The 18,352-nt window shown below is 34.2% G+C and overlaps 3 protein-coding genes across 5 annotated transcripts in view; all 3 read left to right on the top strand.

Moving 5' to 3' along the window:
* Nucleotides 1–2,350, top strand: part of LOC126723171 (UPF0481 protein At3g47200-like) — a 28,555-nt gene extending 26,205 nt beyond the window's left edge. For all 3 annotated transcript variants that reach the window (XM_050426465.1, XM_050426464.1, XM_050426463.1), the window contains exon 2: nucleotides 810–2,350. In XM_050426465.1, the coding sequence (XP_050282422.1) occupies nucleotides 837–2,255 (1,419 nt within the window). In that variant the 5' untranslated portion in view covers nucleotides 810–836 and the 3' untranslated portion in view covers nucleotides 2,256–2,350. The remainder of the gene's footprint in view (nucleotides 1–809) is intronic.
* Nucleotides 2,351–3,535: 1,185 nt separating this feature from the next.
* On the top strand, nucleotides 3,536–18,145 carry LOC126723178 (UPF0481 protein At3g47200-like). Its single transcript, XM_050426479.1, has 2 exons — nucleotides 3,536–3,951; nucleotides 17,411–18,145. The coding sequence occupies exons 1-2, from the start codon at nucleotides 3,559–3,561 to the stop codon at nucleotides 17,660–17,662; spliced, it is 645 nt and encodes a 214-aa protein (XP_050282436.1). The 5' UTR covers nucleotides 3,536–3,558; the 3' UTR covers nucleotides 17,663–18,145.
* Nucleotides 10,048–15,820, top strand: LOC126723170 (UPF0481 protein At3g47200-like). Its single transcript, XM_050426462.1, has 2 exons — nucleotides 10,048–10,244; nucleotides 14,281–15,820. Exon 2 carries the CDS (start codon nucleotides 14,309–14,311, stop codon nucleotides 15,725–15,727), a length of 1,419 nt encoding a protein of 472 aa, XP_050282419.1. The 5' UTR covers nucleotides 10,048–10,244; nucleotides 14,281–14,308; the 3' UTR covers nucleotides 15,728–15,820.
* Nucleotides 18,146–18,352: the final 207 nt, after the last annotated feature.

Raw genomic sequence — 18,352 nt, 5'->3', positions numbered from 1 at the left:
TTGCATGGAAGGCCATTTTCCTCATTGTTTGCTCAATAAAACATCATCATTCTACCCTATCATATGCGTTACTAATGTCTAGTTTTAGGATCATGTACTCTTGTCTTGCTTGAGCTTTGCCTATTTAGGTTATTGTTGGTTTCGTATGTCAGTAAAACACGATCTTCTATTTAATTGTCGCCCCTATATAAAGGGACTTTAGCCATATATGTGTGTGAGCGCATGTGCGATTTAATTAGTTACCTAAATATGTATTTTTCAATCTTGGTCTGTGTGTTCGGATGATGATGTGATAACTGCAAAAGAAAAAGACTAATAAAAGTCATTTTGAAGATATTTATATAAGGTTGGAATTGGGATGGAACTTAGAGAAATTGTCATAATGCTATATTAACTCGTGCATGAGATACATTTATCCTCAAATTCAAATCCTTTGTTCCACCTTTTGTATTCTACTTTATGTTTCATTAATCACAGCTATTCATATATTTATTTGACTTTCTTTATAAAATAATCAATGTTTAAAATGAAAAAAAAAAAAAAAATCAAATATGTGGTATACCATAAATGATAAAACATAAATTTGAATACAAAAAATGAGACAAAGTATTTTTATTATGTATCCTCCTCCCTATGATGGTTTGTGAATCCCACAATTATGCAGAGAGAGAGAATGCATGCATATATCTTTTCCAATAAAAAAATCTAATGGTCATAATAGAACCTGTTGCAAATGATGCCTCTTGGAATAAGTTTGGGGGTTAGTGATTGTATTATTACGCTAATGATTGTTGTTTGTTTGTTACTAGGAAAAAAGAACCTGGCATTTGAAAAAGATGGACAGTGATACGAATTCTTCACATGGAAAAGAACCTGAATGCCCAGAGATTATCATTGACGTTGAAAATGCTAAGCCTGCCCAGCGGTGCTCCGAGTGTTGCATCTACATGGTCCCCAAGAAACTTCGCGAGGTAAAGAAAGAAGCCTACACTCCGAAGCTTATTTCAATAGGCCCTGTACATCACAACAAGGAACTGAACCACATGGATCATCATAACAAGAATGAAGTGGACAACAAGAAGGAACAGGAGAACATGGAAAGTTTGAAACTAAGATATTTCAACGAATTCTTTTGCCGGAGGACCTGGAAAGGCCAGAAGGAATTTGCAAACATCATTATAAAAAACGAAGAGAATATCCGCCAGTGTTATGCAGAAGAGATCTCTCTACCCGGAAAGGAAGATTTTGTTTTCGTGAAAATGATTCTATTGGATTCTATCTTTATCATTGAGCTCTTCTTGAGGACTGCTTCAAGGTCAGGATATGAAAAGGATGATTATATATTAAGTAAACCATGGCTAGAGGAAGGCATAAAGCATGACTTGATATTACTTGAGAATCAGCTTCCATTTTTCATTCTTGAACAGTTATATCATCACATTGGAGTGTTTCCAGAAGATCGTAGTTCCTTTCTTGAGCTTGCCTGTAAGTACTTTTTCGGTGAAAAGAAATTCTCCATCGTGAATAAAGTGAAACATTTCACTGATTTGCAAAGATATTTCTACTACTCACCCAAATTGAAAAGTAGTAACGATATTATTGCACATCTGTATAGTGCAACAAAGCTGGACACGGCAGGATTGAATTTCAAGAAGTGGAAGGAAGAACCATCAGAATTAGAAGATAGACGTTTGCTTGACATTCAAATCGAGAACCCGGATCCCTTGAAAATTTTTCCATGCTTCAATTGCTCAAGCCTCTTGCATTGCTTACCTTGCTTGAAATGCTTTTGGTGCTTGAAACGTATGCAAACTAGCTTGGTAATCCCACCCTTTGAGATAAATCATGGAACTGAACACATTTTCCGAAACATCATGGCCTTGGAGCAGTGTCATTATCCAAAAGAAGCTTACATTTGCAATTATATCGTGCTATTGGATTTTCTTATAAACACTAGAGACGATGCGGAGTTGCTTGTTGACAAGAAGATTATTGTTCACTCGCTAGGCAGCAATAAAGAAGTTGCCAAAATGGTTAACAAACTTGGCAAAGAAATTTTGGAAAAAAATTCATGTTACCTTCAGCTCGCTAAAAATCTTAATGAACATTATGAAAACTGGTGGAATAAAAATATCGCATCCTTGAAAACGGTATATTTCCGTGATATTTGGAGAGGCAGCGCAACTTTCGTTGGAATTATAGTCCTGCTTGTAACTGTCGGTAATTTCCTTAGGCCTTTTGTCTTTCACAAATAAGTTTCCTTTACTATGGTACTGTAATATCAGTTGGAAATCTGTCTTTGGTTGTAGTTGTTTTTGAAAATAACTGTGATTAAGTTTAGTTTGTGATATCCTTTCTTTCCTAACAAGTTTTACTTTTGACTTTACATATTGCATGTTTCAAAGGTTATTTCAGCACCCATCCATAGTCTGCATTTGGGCTAATAAGTTTTAGCCTCTAAAAGAGTTATATCCTCCAAAAATAATACAAATTAGAGTAATGATAGAGATGTAAACTTTTTTACAAACTACGGATACGGTAAGTGGTTATTGATAAATGAAAAATAATATTAATGATGGATCTAGATAAAAACCAATAAAAAAATAGTCACATCAACAATTTGTAGTTGTAGCATTATTCTACAAATTATCTGTCTAACTATTTGTATTCCACCGTATACTTCATTGATAACAACTTGTTATATACTTCGTTTGACTTTCCTTGTAAAATAATTAAAGTATAAAATGAAAAAAATTCAAACACACGATAAGTTGTAATTGATGCACAAAATGTACAACACAAACAGTGGAAGACATTATTTGTATTCGTGCACATTATTTTAGTGGCAAACTTCCGTGATCCAGCATGTTGAAAAAGTGCCACTTAATGTAAGGTTTGGGTGGGGCATAAACAAAGCCCAAGAAATAGATGTCCCAAAACCTATGTGCTTAAAATTTCTCATCTTATTAGTGGGCTTTAGACCCAAATATTTGACTGCATACAAACGAACTAAATGATTCGCTAATTGACCCGTCAAGCGAGATGGTCTATTCTTAAGCTTGGCTAGATGACCCGCACGGACGCACCCCAACTCGGGCTACATCAGGGCCTGCTCAACGTGCTTTAAGGCACATGGGGACAACTTTAAGAGAAGCATTTTTTTAATATTTAAATATAAATTAAATAATATTTATTTAACTATATATATATTATTTAAAATCTATTTTTCTTGATTTTTAGGATACAAAATTACTAATTAAGTCTTTGTATTCAAATTTTGCTAATATTTTATTTTTAATTTAATATTACTAATCCAATTAATTTTTCTTGTAATATAGTTGAACTAAAATAGAATTTTATCAACTTTAATTTTTATAAACTTTGTTTTATAAACGCAATTGTAACATGTATTATTAGTAATATTTTTTTAATTAATTTTCTATATCTAAAGAGTCAATTTTATACTGGATACCTTTTTAGTTTGCTAAGAGAAGTGGGGAATGATATATTTTATTTCTTGTCAATACCAATATGCCCGAAAAGAAAGATTTCGTGAAAATGATTCTATTGGATTCTATCTTTATCATTGAGCTCTTCTTGAGGACTGCTACAAGGCAAGAATATGAAAAGGATGATTATATATTAAGTAAACCATGGCTAGACGAAGGCATAAAGCATGACTTGATATTACTTGAGAATCAGCTTCCATTTTTCATTCTTGACGAGTTACATCATCACATTGGAAGGTCTACAAGCATTCATAAGTCCTTTATTAACCTTGTCTGTAATTACCTTTTTCCGGGTGACCAGAAAAAACCCATTGAGAAGGAAGTAAAACATTTTACTGATTTGCAGAGATATTTCTACTTACCCAGGAACCTGGAAACTGGAAGCATTATTGAACATCTACATAGTGCAACAAAGTTGGACACAGCGGGATTGAAATTCCAGGTAAGTAAGGAAAATCAAGCAGATAAAGTTTTACTTGACATTCAAGTCGAGAAGCCAAATCTCTCAGAAATTTTTCCAAGATTCAATTGCTCATGGCTCTTGCATTGCTTACCATGCTTAAAATGCTTTTGGTGCTTGGACTGTCTGCAAACTAGATTGGTGGTTCCACGCTTTGTGATAAATCACGGAACGGAAGACCTTTTCCGGAACCTCATGGCCCTCGAGCAGTGTCATTATCCATTTGAAGCTTACATTTGCAATTATATTGTGCTATTGGATTTTCTTATAAACACTAGAGAAGATGCGGAGTTGCTTGTTGAAAAAAAGATTATTGCTCACTCGTTAGGCAGCTATAAAGCAGTTGCCCAAATGGTTAACAAACTTGGCCAAGAAATTGTGGAAAAAAATTCCTGCTACCATGATGTTGCTAAAGATCTTAATGAGCACTATGGCAACTGGTGGAATAAAAATATTGCATCCTTGAGGACTGTATATTTCCGTGATGTTTGGAGAGGCACCGCAACTTTTGTTGGAATTGTAGTCTTGTTTGTAACTATTGGGAATTTCCTTAGGCCTTTTGTCTTTCACAAATTAGTTGGAAAACTGGCTTTGCCTATAGTTGTTTTTAAATTTTATCATTAAGTTTAGCTTGTGATATGCTTTCCTTCCTAACAAGTTTTACTTTGGACTTCACATTTTGGGATGTTTCAAACTATGTTTCAGCACCCATCTATAGTCTGCATTTGGGCTAATAAAGTGTCAATTTGTTTGTTTGTTTAGACCCTTAAAATAAATTGTTTAATTTAATATATTAGCCAAGTGTTTACTTAGGTTAATTATGAGATCTAGTTTAAATAGTAATAGATCATATCATACAATGCGGAAAAATAGATAAGACAACGATATGATTACCTAAGAAATCCAATGAAACCAACTGTTTCAAGGTAAAATCCTAGAGATGATTTAACCTAACTATTCTCAAGATAAACAAATCCACTATGATAGAATGGAAGATTACAGTAGATTTAAATCCTAAATCTAAAGGTACTTCTTGTAGAACTTACTAACACGACCATATGCAGCTCCGACTCCATGGACTCTTTTATCTTGAATTTGTTGAACACAAATTCTCACGTTTGTAACTTTGAGAACCCACTCAAAAGCTTAGCAACACAAACTCTCTAGTTTGAGACTCCAAGACCACCATTGAATGTTTAAATCATCAGCTATGTATGATCTTGTTGCAGCAACTTCAGATCTACCGGTTCTAAAGATGAATAAATAGAATTTTGGTAGTGACTTTGAAATGAAAAGGCACAGTACCCTTTAGATCTCATATGAATACCTCCAAAATCTTCTTAAAACGTGTCTTAGGTTTTCCTTTAAATACTATGTGAAATAAATTTGAAGCCCTAATCAACTACTACGCCAATGGGCTGTTGGGCGGAAATTAAAATTCTGTAGAACTCATCTCTCGATTGATCGAGCTTTGTTCTCGATCGGTCAAACTTGGCATGTTTTAAATTTTTGAACCTGCAACTTCCTTTTTCTTATATTTTGACTTATAGCACCTTGAGCATTGTCTAATCCGTAAAGTTGTGATTTCCAACTAACTTGTGTTGGTTTTAATTTCGTGCCAAATTTGATTTTAATTTCTTTAATCATTTTCCTTATATATATGTGGGTTTATTTGTAAAGGATGAGTGTGAGAGATCAGTGAAGAATCAAGGTTCAAGAGGTGAATCAGTGGAAGTCGCGACTAGCTCACGAGAAGCAACCCGCAAAAAGGCCATGTGTGAAGCATATGACTGGAAGCTAAAGAGTCATGCTAGACTGTCAAGTTCACGAGTGTTTCACGAGAAGAGCCATCCCACAAAGTACCCACGAAACTTTTTGTTTGGCAAAAAGTTAAGTTGCTTTACCAAATTCTTTACCCACATTATAAATACTCTCATTACCCATGAACTGTAAAGAGTGCTTTTCAGAGAGAAAATCCTAGCAAATACACTTGAGAGTTAGAGATTGTTATACTCACAATCATCTACACATTTCCTTGTAGTTTCCTCAAATCCTATCTCTCCATCTCTAGATCCTTAAGAGGTTGTTAGCTCAAATACTTACCACACCCATTTTGAGTGTCAAGTGAGATTTTGGTACTGTTGGAAAGTATTGGAATGAGCCATTTGTTGGTAGATGCAATCGGGTTGAATTGTAGGATTTGGAAAGCTAAAGAAAACAAGACTTCAAGAAGTCCATTAGTAGCATGAGCTTGGAAGGCTCAAGTACATGGGATAGACTAGGCTTGGAGGGTTTGTTGTTATTCGTGTACTCTAACTTTATTCTCTAGTGAATCGATTTCGACTAGGAGGGTCGCGGGGGGGGGGGTTCTTTCGATGTGGGATTCAAGCCAAAATCGGTTACAAGCAAGCTATTGGCCGAGCTGAGGCAAAAAGTCTCCATAGGTACTATGCCAACGATTGTAATCGTAATATGGGATCCTTGAGAACAATATATTTTCGTGATATTTGGAGAGGCACTGCAACTTTTATAGGAACTGTAAAGTTGTGATTTACAACTATTTTGTGTTGGCTTTAATTCTGTGCCAAATTTAATTGTAATTTTGTTCAATCTTTTGTACCATGTATTTCATGTAGAATTTCATTGTAAGGGTTGTGTATGAGAGAAAGTGCGAGAACTCAAGGCAAATTGAAGGCCAAAGAAGTTTTTGCAAGTAGCTCACGAGAAGCCTTCCCGCGAAGTGAAGCATGAGCTTAGCACATTATTGAAATGTGAAAAGTCATGACAGATGGCGCCAGCTGGTTTTCGTGAGTGTCTCGCAAGTAAGGCCTTCCCGCGAGATACCCACGAAATATTCTGTTTTGCCAATTTGTCATATTTGATACACCATATCTCTACTCGCACTATATATACCCACATCACTCACATATGTTAATGAATGTTTTTTCAAAGAGAAAACCCTAGTCATTACCCTTGAGAGTAGGAGATTGTCATACCCACAATTTTCTACATAATCTATTATAGTTTTTCTCAACTCCTACCTCTCCATTTTCAAATCCTTGAAAGGTTGATAGCTCAAACACTTACCACACCCATCTTGAGTGTAAAGTGAGGTTTTGGTACTGCTGGGAAGCATTGGAATAAGCCATTTGTTTGGTTGATGTAATCAGGCTGAATTGCATGATCCGGAGAGTTAGAAAAGACATGGCTTCGTTAAGTCAATTGGTAGTAGGAGCTTGAAGGGCTCGAGTACATGGGGTAGACTAGGCTTGGAGGATCTTTTATTATTCGTATACTCCAACTTATTCTCTAGTGGATCAATTTACCGCTTAGAGGGCAGCAGAGAGGTTTTTTGCCGAGTTCTTTGGTTTCCTCTTCGATAACGCATCGGCTTGTTATCTTGTGTTTGCATTATTCTTCCCTGCTCTTTTAGTTTTCATTTTACTGTTGTGATTTGATGAATATGGTTTAGAGTAGTTATATTATTTATCCGCTCGCATTTACTTTATTCCGCACTTAGTTTAAGTTAAAGTAAAATCAACCAAGTTGTAATTTTAATTTGGGGGTCTAAACAGCTCTTATGTTTTCACACAAATTCGAGTTTTTAGGGACGATAGTCCTGCTTGTAACTATCTTGAATTTCCTTAGGCCTTTTTCCTTCAAGATTAATATTTAATTATTTTTATTGTGATTGTAAGGACTTAATTTGTAACGACCCCAAATTGGTGTATTGGGTTCAAACGTTGAAGGCCCAAACAATAAATTTGTAAAGAGTGGGCTAAAAGGCTAGACCTTGGTCATCAGACAGTTGTTAGTCATGGTGTTCATGATGGTCGCATAGAGGTGAACTGAGTTTGTCCAAGAAAACGTTCTCCTCGGCACGACCTGAGTGGCTCTGGTTCTTATCCCTCGTCCGAGGAGTTTTATGTTCTTATTATCCCTTTGTGCTACCCCCCTTTTTGGCGATACATCATTTTCCTTTTTATATTAGCTTTTCTCTCCCCTCGAACGTCCACGTGTAGGTTCAGCTTTATAGGGCTGATACTTGTCTTATCAGCCTATACCCAAAGTAGTTGGGGGTGGTTGTAAAAACTGAAGAGTATGGCTCTGTCAGGCACAGAGTATTTAATTGCAGTAATGACAGCCTTTCCCTTATTCTTCGTCGCCGCACTGTTCAGGGGTCCTTTCTCCATTAAGTCAGCCAGGACGTTTGTTGGCATATTCAATGCGGAGGTGACAGTTTTCCTTGAACTGCCCCTACAATGTACTCGCCCTTTCTTCTGGGAGAGCTCTGGGGGCCGCCTTTGATGGCCTGCCGTCCCTTCCTTCTAGGTTTTGGGATGCCAAGGACAGGATTGTCATCGGCTATATCTCTAAGCCATTTGGACTTTCGTTGCATGTCCTCGGTAATACCTCTCCTTGGCGTGGGCCTTGGGCCCTAATGGAAAGTGGGCTGGGATTACAAATTCTCTGGCCCCACAGTGATATTATCAATTAGTTGTAAGTTTGGCATTGCTTGTAGTTGGTTTTGAAATTGCCAATATGCTAAGTTTTTGTTTTTTGTTGGAGTCTCACACCATTTTTTGTTTCCCTCGTGCCCTTCTCCCATTATTATAACTATTGGATTAAAAAACAAATTGTTGTCGCAATAAATTTTGCATCAACTTGTATACCTGATTACGTTTGTTGATTTTTTTAGATAAATAAAAATAGTAGAGGAAGGGGAGGTGGAGTGAGTACCTAATTACTTCAATAATTTTTTTTTTTTTTTTTTGAAGGTATTACTTCAATAATTCTGTCTTGGTGCACCAATGGTACGTATTCACTCACAACATAGCCTATCATGTTGCAAGCATGTGAAACTAAATGTGTATTTCATGTGTGCATGCATCTTTTAGGATCTGTTTAGTTGGGATAATTTTAGGTGGTGGGGAAATTGGAGAGAAAATGACAAAGTCTAGTTACAAAATTGGTTGTAGCCTAAAACTATAACCTTACTCAATATCTTTTTATTGGAAATGAATTTTGAGAATTTCACCATTGGATTACATCTTTTTGTTATATCTTTCGTGCTTGTAAAATTTCTAGAAAATTAAAGATTAATAGTTATATTATCAATTAATTGTTTAAATTGCTAGTTTTTGTAGTTTAAAATTATGCATAAAATATATGTTTGTTTTTATTTTAACTTTTGTCATTTTCTTCTTCTATTTTTGTCCTTCTCTGTTGCTTCTCATTTTGGTTTTTTTTTTTTTTTTTTTTTTTTTTAAAATTTTTGTTCATCTGTTTTGGTTTTTTTCCTCCTCATTTGTGGGTTTTTATACTTCGCTTTTTTGTTAATGAAATTCTTATCCACACATAATTTTCTAATAAAAATATTTTATTACTTTTTTTTAATCTAATAGGAGTATGCAAATAAATTTTTATCATCTGATTTTTCTTCTCAATAAAAAAAAAAAAAAAAAAAAATTACCATTCCTCAACTTTTCAACCTGGAAACCAAACATCATGAGCAAAAATTAAGGTCTCTTCTATCACCCAGTTTTTAATCTCCTTCATATTTTTAATCACTGACTTTTTAGCCCCCAACCAAACGCATCCATAATGCGACATGTATATTTCTCTTATAGGTCACTCCCGGGTCCTGCTTCTAGCTACCATTCTGTGTGATTAAGATATAAGTGAATAAGGTCGTGTGATGTTTACTTTAAAAAAAAAAAAAAAAAAATCAGGTCACAAAGACTAAAAACAAGTCAAGACAACGTTTGCTTTGTGTGTGGTCCTTCATCTTGACTGTTTGTTTTCACAGGCCAGCTTGTGAAGTTGAATAGTAACAACCTTAATAATTGTTGCCCTGAATTAAAAAAGGCAATGGCAATGGCAATGGTGCTTGTTAGTTGGTACCAATAATGCACAAAGTACTTTCTCAAAAAAAAAAAAAAAATAAAATAAAAATAATGCACAAAGTAATGACAAGTAAATGCGACAGTTGTATGTTTGTCAGAAAAGACGTCATGGTTATGACGTAGAGAAAATAAGGGTTGGGGTGGTTCACTCAATAAATAGGAGGGCAAGAAGGTTTTCAGAATTGCTATATGAAGTGTACAGAAGTAGAAGATTGTTTCTTAGATGAGTGAGTTTAAGCTATGAGTGAGAAGTGAGAGACTCAAATAGTCTTAGCCTTGCTTCGTTGGACATGATCTCTATCATATTCTGCTGTTTCTTGGAGTCAAGTTTAGAAGGCTGAAGCATTTTCTTTCAAGTACAATTTGCAGGTTCTTTGCTCCATCCTTTCACTTTATTTTTGTTTAAATAAAATTTGCAGGTGGCTGGTTCTTTACTCCTTCGTTTCACTTTAATTTTGTTCTACAGTATAAAGTTCACCAAAAATTGATAATTTAGTTTATTTTTTATAATTTAGTAAGTAATTGAGTTCATATTTCAAAATTCTAATTTAGGAGACGCTATTCTCCCTCCCCCCCCCGCGGAAACACACACAAAATAAAAAAAAATAATAATAATAATAAAAGGGTTTAAGAGATTTTTTTTTTTTTTTTTTTTTTTTGGAGGTAGATATGTGTGGATATCAATTAGTTCAGTCACTTTAATTATTTTCCATTATTTACTAAAAGGATTGATTTCAATTTACACGATAAATACAATTAAGGAAAAGAAAAATGTTAATTTCTTTTTTTTTTTTTTTGGGTATCACAATAATTTAATATGATATGTAGGAAATTACAATTTACACCCTTAAACAGTATCCTTTTTACACTTACTTTATCTACTATGAGAATGTACACTTATTACTATACATCTTTTTTATACCTTCTATCATAAATCATGAAAGTACACATTTTACTCTCCTAAACTATACTATTTATACACTTATTCCCTTAAAATATGAGAATACAAGCTCACATCACTAAATTATTATCCATCGGATGGGGGGCTAAGTGTACATAGTTAAAAATTTAGGAGCTAAGTGGACACTTTCATAATTTATGGAGGCAAGTATTATACAGGGAATAATTTAGAGGGGATAAAATATTCATTCTCATAATTTAAGGATTAAATATAAAGAAGGTAAAGTGAAATATCCTCTTTAACATAGTATATGGGCACGACACCCTAGAATATAGGAAGGAAAAAAACTAGATAAGAATTAAGTAGAAACTCCAAATATCACCTTGATTTCATAAAAACCAAAAAGATTTTTGAATTATCCGGAAAATTTGTCCAATTGAAAATAAGTAGTTTGTTAGAAGCTGTTATTAATGTTCTAATGGCTAGTTACTTATGTAACTTAATGGTAGCCTCTGTTTTCATTGTATAGAACAAGGGAACATTTTACAGATTAGTCCATTTAATGAACTGAATCTTTCATTCTGATCTACTTGCTCAATTGATATTCTCTGCATAGTTTTAGCACATTCCAAGTGAAGTTTTTCACATATATAGTTGGGCTTGCCATTTTGCTCGCCCTCTTTCTTTTAAAACTTCGAACTTCGTCTTCGCCATACATTATCTCCATGGTAACTTGACATGCGCTCTTTTCCATGAAAATCCTATGTGGAGTCTGAGCCCAAGTCAGATTGCCATTCGGTAATCTTGAGTTTATGGTGTATTCAGTATTGTTTCTGCCTTATGTGGTAAGGATTTCATGACTATATCCTATGCTTGCTACATCATCTATTAGAGCAATCACATCAGTGGTTGCAAAAATTTGCAAAACACAAAAAGTGCTCAGTTTTGCATATTTTAATTCAAAAAACACCCACATCAATACCAGTAAAAATGTGCAAATATACAAAACTACTTTGCAAATAAACAGTAACTATGCATATATGCATGGTTACTGTTCATATGTAAATGATTTTTTTAATTTTTTTTTCTCTCTTCCCGTCATGTTGCTCTCTCATCTGTCTTCTTCTCACAGCAAAGAAAGAAAAAGGTGGGTGGGGTCATGTGAGTAGTGGTTTGTTTGATATAATAAAAAATTAAGGAAATATTATTATTTAAATAAAATAGATGATAAAATAGATAAACTGACGTGAGTGTTTTGTAAAAATGAGTGTGTAAAATAGTAAAAGTATGTTTTTTTTTTTTTGCAAAATAGACAAGAATTTTGCACGGACTGAGGCGGTTGCTCTTAGGGCCCAGACTTGTGCTTCTTGTAAAAAAAAAAAATATATATATATATATATATATATCTTTATATTTCTCGGAAAAGATAGAAAAAGATACCATTAGATGTGACAAATATATATATATTTTTCTAGATAATTGTAATATGCTTCTAATTTTGCAATTTGAATGATTTCCTCCTTAAACTCCTAAACACTTTATGCATGAAATAGTGCAAATTATGTTACAAGACTCTTGTCATGAGCAACTCTATAGGTCGTGGGTGTTGGTAGTTAGTTGTCCCCCTACCCCTCCCCCATATTTTAAATCATTTTCGTTCCTGATTCTCCTGCAGCTTGATCCTTTGACTATGATATCTTGAGCTTCAATGATGGTTTTCCACACGCAGGATGCATTTGGTTTCTGTTAAACTATTGGGGAAATCAGTTATTTAACATGATATCAAAGCAAGAAATCCTAACTTCTATTTATGTCTTCTCCCCTCTACCTCCCATTTGAATCCTACTTGTTAGACCTCACTTATTAAAAGGGAGTTTGAATTCACACATAAAGAGAAGTGTTAGAAATATGTGGTTAAATTATTAAATTTGATCATATCTCAATAGCTTATACTTTTGAGAGAATTAGTGATTTAACCACTACAAAGCATGAATATTGAGTTCAAAGCTCTTAGGTCCTTAAACTTCATTCGACCTCTCCATTTCAAGGCACGCTATGCACTCCATTTTTGCTCAATGAATCTTCCTCTCACCCTTCTTGTAAACCACAAAACATTTTTGATCACCATAAAGAATTAAGAGTGATTGAAACAGCTCATGGCATATGTACAGACTGCTTGAACTATGGCTTTGATGAGAATATTCTATTGCGTATGTGATAGCAATTTATCTTTCCATCCCTTAACTTTTTCAAACGGGCTCTTTTATCTTTGAAAAATATTCAACTTTTTGAGTGGCAAATGAGTGTGGGTAAGCCTAAGTATTTGTCCAGGCTTTTACTTCATTAGATGCCAAACTCAACTTATATTTTCTCCCAGATGTCCCTCTAAATGTTCTTGCTGAAGAATGTCAATGTTTAGTCTCTATTCATCTTCTGGTCCAATGCTTCTTCATAGTCCTATAGAAATCTCATGTATTTTCTACCTCGTTCCGGCGGCAAGAGAGAATATTATCATCAATAAAGAATTGGTGTGAGATTTTTGGTCCATACCTACTAATTGCAACGCCCTAGAGAGTTCACCTTCTCATTTGTTTTTTAAATTAACCCTGAAGATGCTTGTTGACACAACAAGAACATACATGTCCCTTACCTTAGGCCTCTAGAAAGTTTGATATACCCCTTTGGATCTGTATTGATTAGTAAAAAATAGGTTACATAATCATGTAACACATTCCATGATTAGAGAGATCGAGTTTGCATGAAAGCTATTTTCCTCATTGTTTGCCCAATAAAACATCATCATTCTACCCTATCATATGCATTACTTATGTTAAGTTTTAAAGCCATGTACCGTGTCTTGCCTAAGCTTAGCCTATTTAAGTGATTCCTAGTTTCGTAACTAAGTAGAACTCAATCTGTTATTTGTCACCCCTATATAAAAGGTACTTTGGCTATGTATGTGTATATTTTAATTCAATTGCCTAAACATTTATCTTTCAATCTTGGTCTGTGTGTTCGGATGATGATGTGATAACTACAAAAGATATGTATATGGGGTTGGGGTTGGGATGGAACTTAGACAAGTTGTCATAATGCTACATTATCTCATGTTTCACATGTGTATTGTCAAAATACAAATTTTGTTTCATCTTTTGTATTATATTTTATGTTTCACCAATTACAATTTATCATTTATTTGTTCTATTTTCCTTACTAAATAATAAACGTTTAAAATAAAATAATAATAATCAAACATATAATATACCTTGATTGGTGGAACATAAAATGAAATACAAAAGGGAGGACAGGGGATTTGTATTATGTATCCTCTGTTTAATAGTTTGTATATCCTACAATTGTGAGACAGAGGATTGCATATCTTTTGCAATAAAAACTCTGATGGTCATAATAGAAGCTATTCCAAATGGTGCTTCTTGGAATAAGTTTGGGTTTAGACCGTTTAGTGATTTTATTCTTATGCTAATGATTGTTGTTTATCATTAGGAAAAAAGGAACCTGGTATAAGAAAAAGATGTCCTCGTCTAGCAGTGATGCTGATTGTTCATATGGAAAAGAAGTTGAATGCTCAGAGATTATCATTGACGTTAAAGATGTCAGGCGTACCCGGCGGCACTCCAAGTGTTGCATCTACATGGTCCCCAACAAACTGCGCGAGGTAAAGAAAGAAGCCTACACTCCAAAGCTTATTTCAATAGGCCCTGTTCATCACAAGAAGAAGGAACAGGACAACAACAAGGAACAGGACCACAAGAAGGAACTGGAGAATATGGAAAGTTTGAAACTAAGATATTTCAAGGAATTCTTTTCCCAGAGAACTCGTATTGGCCAGAAGGAATTGGCAAACATCATTGAGAAAAGAGAGAAGAATATCCGCCATTGTTATGCAGAAGAGATCTCTTTACCCGAAATGGAAGATTTCGTGAAAATGTTTCTATTGGATTCTATCTTTATCATTGAGCTCTTCTTGAGGACTGCTGCAAGGCAAGAATGTGAAACGGATGATTATATATTAAGTAAACCATGGCTGGAGGAAGGCATAAAGCATGACTTGATATTACTTGAGAATCAGGTTCCATTTTTCATTCTTGACGAGTTACATCGTCGCATTGAAAGGTCTACAAGCATTCCTAAGTCCTTCATTAACCTTGCCTGTAATTACTTTTTTCACAATGACAATTGCAAGATCATACCCAAAGAGAAGGAAGTAAAACATTTCACTGATTTGCAAAGATATTTCTACTATTCACCCAAATTGGAAAGTAGTGACAATATTATTGCACATCTGTATAGTGCAACAAAGCTGGACACGGCAGGATTGAATTTCAAGAAGTGGAAGGAAGAACCATCAGAAGTAGAAGATAGACGTTTGCTTGACATTAAAATTGAGAACCCGGATCCCTTGAAAAATTTTCCATGCTTCAATTGCTCAAGCCTCTTGCATTGCTTACCTTGCTTGAAATGCTTTTGGTGCTTGAAACGTATGCAAACTAGCTTGGTAATCCCACCCTTTGAGATAAATCATGGAACTGAACACATTTTCCGAAACATCATGGCCCTGGAGCAGTGTCATTATCCAAAAGAAGCTTACATATGCAATTATATCGTGCTATTGGATTTTCTTATAAACACTAGAGGCGATGCGGAGTTGCTTGTTGACAAAAAGATTATTGTTCACTCGCTAGGCAGCAATAAAGAAGTTGCCAAAATGGTTAACAAACTTGGCAAAGAAATTTTGGAAAAAAATTCGTGTTACCTCCAGCTCGCTAAAGATCTTAATGAACATTATGGAAACTGGTGGAATAAAAATATCGCATCCTTGAAAACAGTATATTTCCGTGATATTTGGAGAGGCAGCGCAACTTTCGTTGGAATTATAGTCCTGCTTGTAACTATCGGCAATTTCCTTAGGCCTTTTGCTTATCACAAATAAGTTTCCTTTACTATGGTACTGTAATATCAGTTGGAAATCTGTCTTTGGTTGTAGTTGTTTTTGAAAATAACTGTGATTAAGTTTAGCTTGTGATATCCTTTCTTTCCTAACAAGTTTTACTTTTGACTTTACATATTGCATGTTTCAAAGGTTATTTCAGCACCCATCCATAGTCTGCATTTGGGCTAATAAGTTTTAGCCTCTAAAAGAGTTATATCCTCCAACAATAATACAAATTATAATAATGATAGAGATGCAAACTTTTTTACAAACAATTTTACAAACCACGGATGTGATGAGTGGTTATTGGTAAATAAAAAAAAAATATTAATGGTGGATCTAAATGAAAACCAATAAGAAACTAGTCACATTTGTAAAAATTTTATAAAATAGTTTGTGATTATAACATTATTTTACAAATTACCTGTCTAATTGTTTGTATTCCACCATATACTTCATTGATTACAACTTGTTATATACTTTGTTTGACATTCCTTGTAAAATAATTAAAGTATAAAATGAAAAAAATTCAAACACACGATAAGTTGTGATTGATGCACAAAATGTACAACACAAACAGTGGAAGACATTATTTGTATTCGTGCACATTATTTTAGTGGCAAACTTCCGTGATCCAGCATGTTAAAAAAGTGCCACTTAATGTAAGGTTTGGGTGGGGCATAAACAAAGCCCAAGAAATAGATGTCCCAAAACCTATGTGCTTGAAATTTCTCATCTTATTAGTGGGCTTTAGACCCAAATATTTGACTGCATACAAACGAACTAAATGATTCGCTAATTGACCCGCACGGACGCACCCTAACTCGGGCTAAATCAGGGCCTGCTCAACGTGCTTTAAGGCACATGGGGACAACTTTAAGAGAAGCATTTTTTTAATATTTAAATATAAATTAAATAATATTTATTTAACTATATATATATTATTTAAAATATATTTTTCTTGATTTTTAGGATACAAAATTACTAATTTAGTCTTTGTATTCAAATTTTGCTAATATTTTATTTTTAATTTAATATTGCTGATCCAATTAATTTTTCTTGTAACATAGTTGAATTAAAATAGTATTTTATCAACTTTAATTTTTATAAACTTTGTTTTATAAACGCAATTGTAATATGTATTATTAGTAATATTTTTTTTAATTAGTTTTTTATATCTAAAGAGTCAATTTCATACTAGATACATTTTTAGTTTTGCTAAGAGTAGTGGGGAATGATATATTTTATTACTTGTCAATACCAATATGCCCGAAAAGAAAGTTTTCGTGAAAATGATTCTATTGGATTCTATCTTTATCATTGAGCTCTTCTTGAGGACTGCTACAAGGCAAGAATATGAAAAGGATGATTATATATTAAGTAAACCATGGCTAGACGAAGGCATAAAGCATGACTTGATATTACTTGAGAATCAGCTTCCATTTTTCATTCTTGACGAGTTACATCATCACATTGGAAGGTCTACAAGCATTCATAAGTCCTTTATTAACCTTGCCTGTAATTACTTTTTTCCGGGTGACCAGAAAAAACCCATTGAGAAGGAAGTAAAACATTTTACTGATTTGCAGAGATATTTCTACTTACCCAGGAACCTGGAAACTGGAAGCATTATTGAACATCTACATAGTGCAACAAAGTTGGACACGGGGATTGAAATTCCAGGTACGTAAGGAAAATCAAGCAGATAAAGTTTTACTTGACATTCAAGTCGAGAAGCCAAATCTCTCAGAAATTTTTCCAAGATTCAATTGCTCATGGCTCTTGCATTGCTTACCATGCTTAAAATGCTTTTGGTGCTTGGACTGTCTGCAAACTAGATTGGTGGTTCCACGCTTTGTGATAAATCACGGAACAGAAGACCTTTTCCGGAACCTCATGGCCCTCGAGCAGTGTCATTATCCATTTGAAGCTTAAATTTGCAATTATATTGTGCTATTGGATTTTCTTATAAACACTAGAGAAGATGCGGAGTTGCTTGTTGAAAAAAAGATTATTGCTCACTCGTTAGGCAGCTATAAAGCAGTTGCCCAAATGGTTAACAAACTTGGCCAAGAAATTGTGGAAAAAAATTCCTGCTACCATGATGTTGCTAAAGATCTTAATGAGCACTATGGCAACTGGTGGAATAAAAATATTGCATCCTTGAGGACTGTATATTTCCGTGATGTTTGGAGAGGCACCGCAACTTTTGTTGGAATTGTAGTCTTGTTTGTAACTATTGGGAATTTCCTTAGGCCTTTTGTCTTTCACAAATTAGTTGGAAAACTGGCTTTGCCTGTAGTTGTTTTTAAATTTTATCATTAAGTTTAGCTTGTGATATGCTTTCCTTCCTAACAAGTTTTACTTTGGACTTCACATTTTTGGATGTTTCAAACTATGTTTCAGCACCCATCTATAGTCTGCATTTGGGCTAATAAAGTGTAAATTTGTTTGTTTGTTTAGACCCTTAAAATAGATTGTTTAATTTAATATATTAGCCAAGTGTTTACTTAGGTTAATTATGAGATCTAGTTTAAATAGTAATAGATCATATCATACAATGCGGAAAAATAGATAAGACAACGATATGATTACCTAAGAAATCCAATAAAACCAACTGTTTCA

Source organism: Quercus robur, chromosome 4 (genome assembly GCF_932294415.1).
Source record: "Quercus robur chromosome 4, dhQueRobu3.1, whole genome shotgun sequence".
Classification (NCBI taxonomy): domain Eukaryota; kingdom Viridiplantae; phylum Streptophyta; class Magnoliopsida; order Fagales; family Fagaceae; genus Quercus; species Quercus robur.
Note: the sequence above shows the minus strand (reverse complement) of the source record. Positions and strands in the feature narration are given on the sequence as shown.

Bases quoted from the DNA above. Each gene is read 5' to 3' on its own strand.
- LOC126723178 (XM_050426479.1), top strand. From the start codon at position 3,559: ATGATTCTATTGGATTCTATCTTTATCATTGAGCTCTTCTTGAGGACT. The intron at 3,952-17,410 runs GTAAGTAAGGAA...TTGAAATTCCAG, and splicing joins CAGCGGGATTGAAATTCCAG to GTACGTAAGGAAAATCAAGC.
- LOC126723170 (XM_050426462.1), top strand. From the start codon at position 14,309: ATGTCCTCGTCTAGCAGTGATGCTGATTGTTCATATGGAAAAGAAGTT.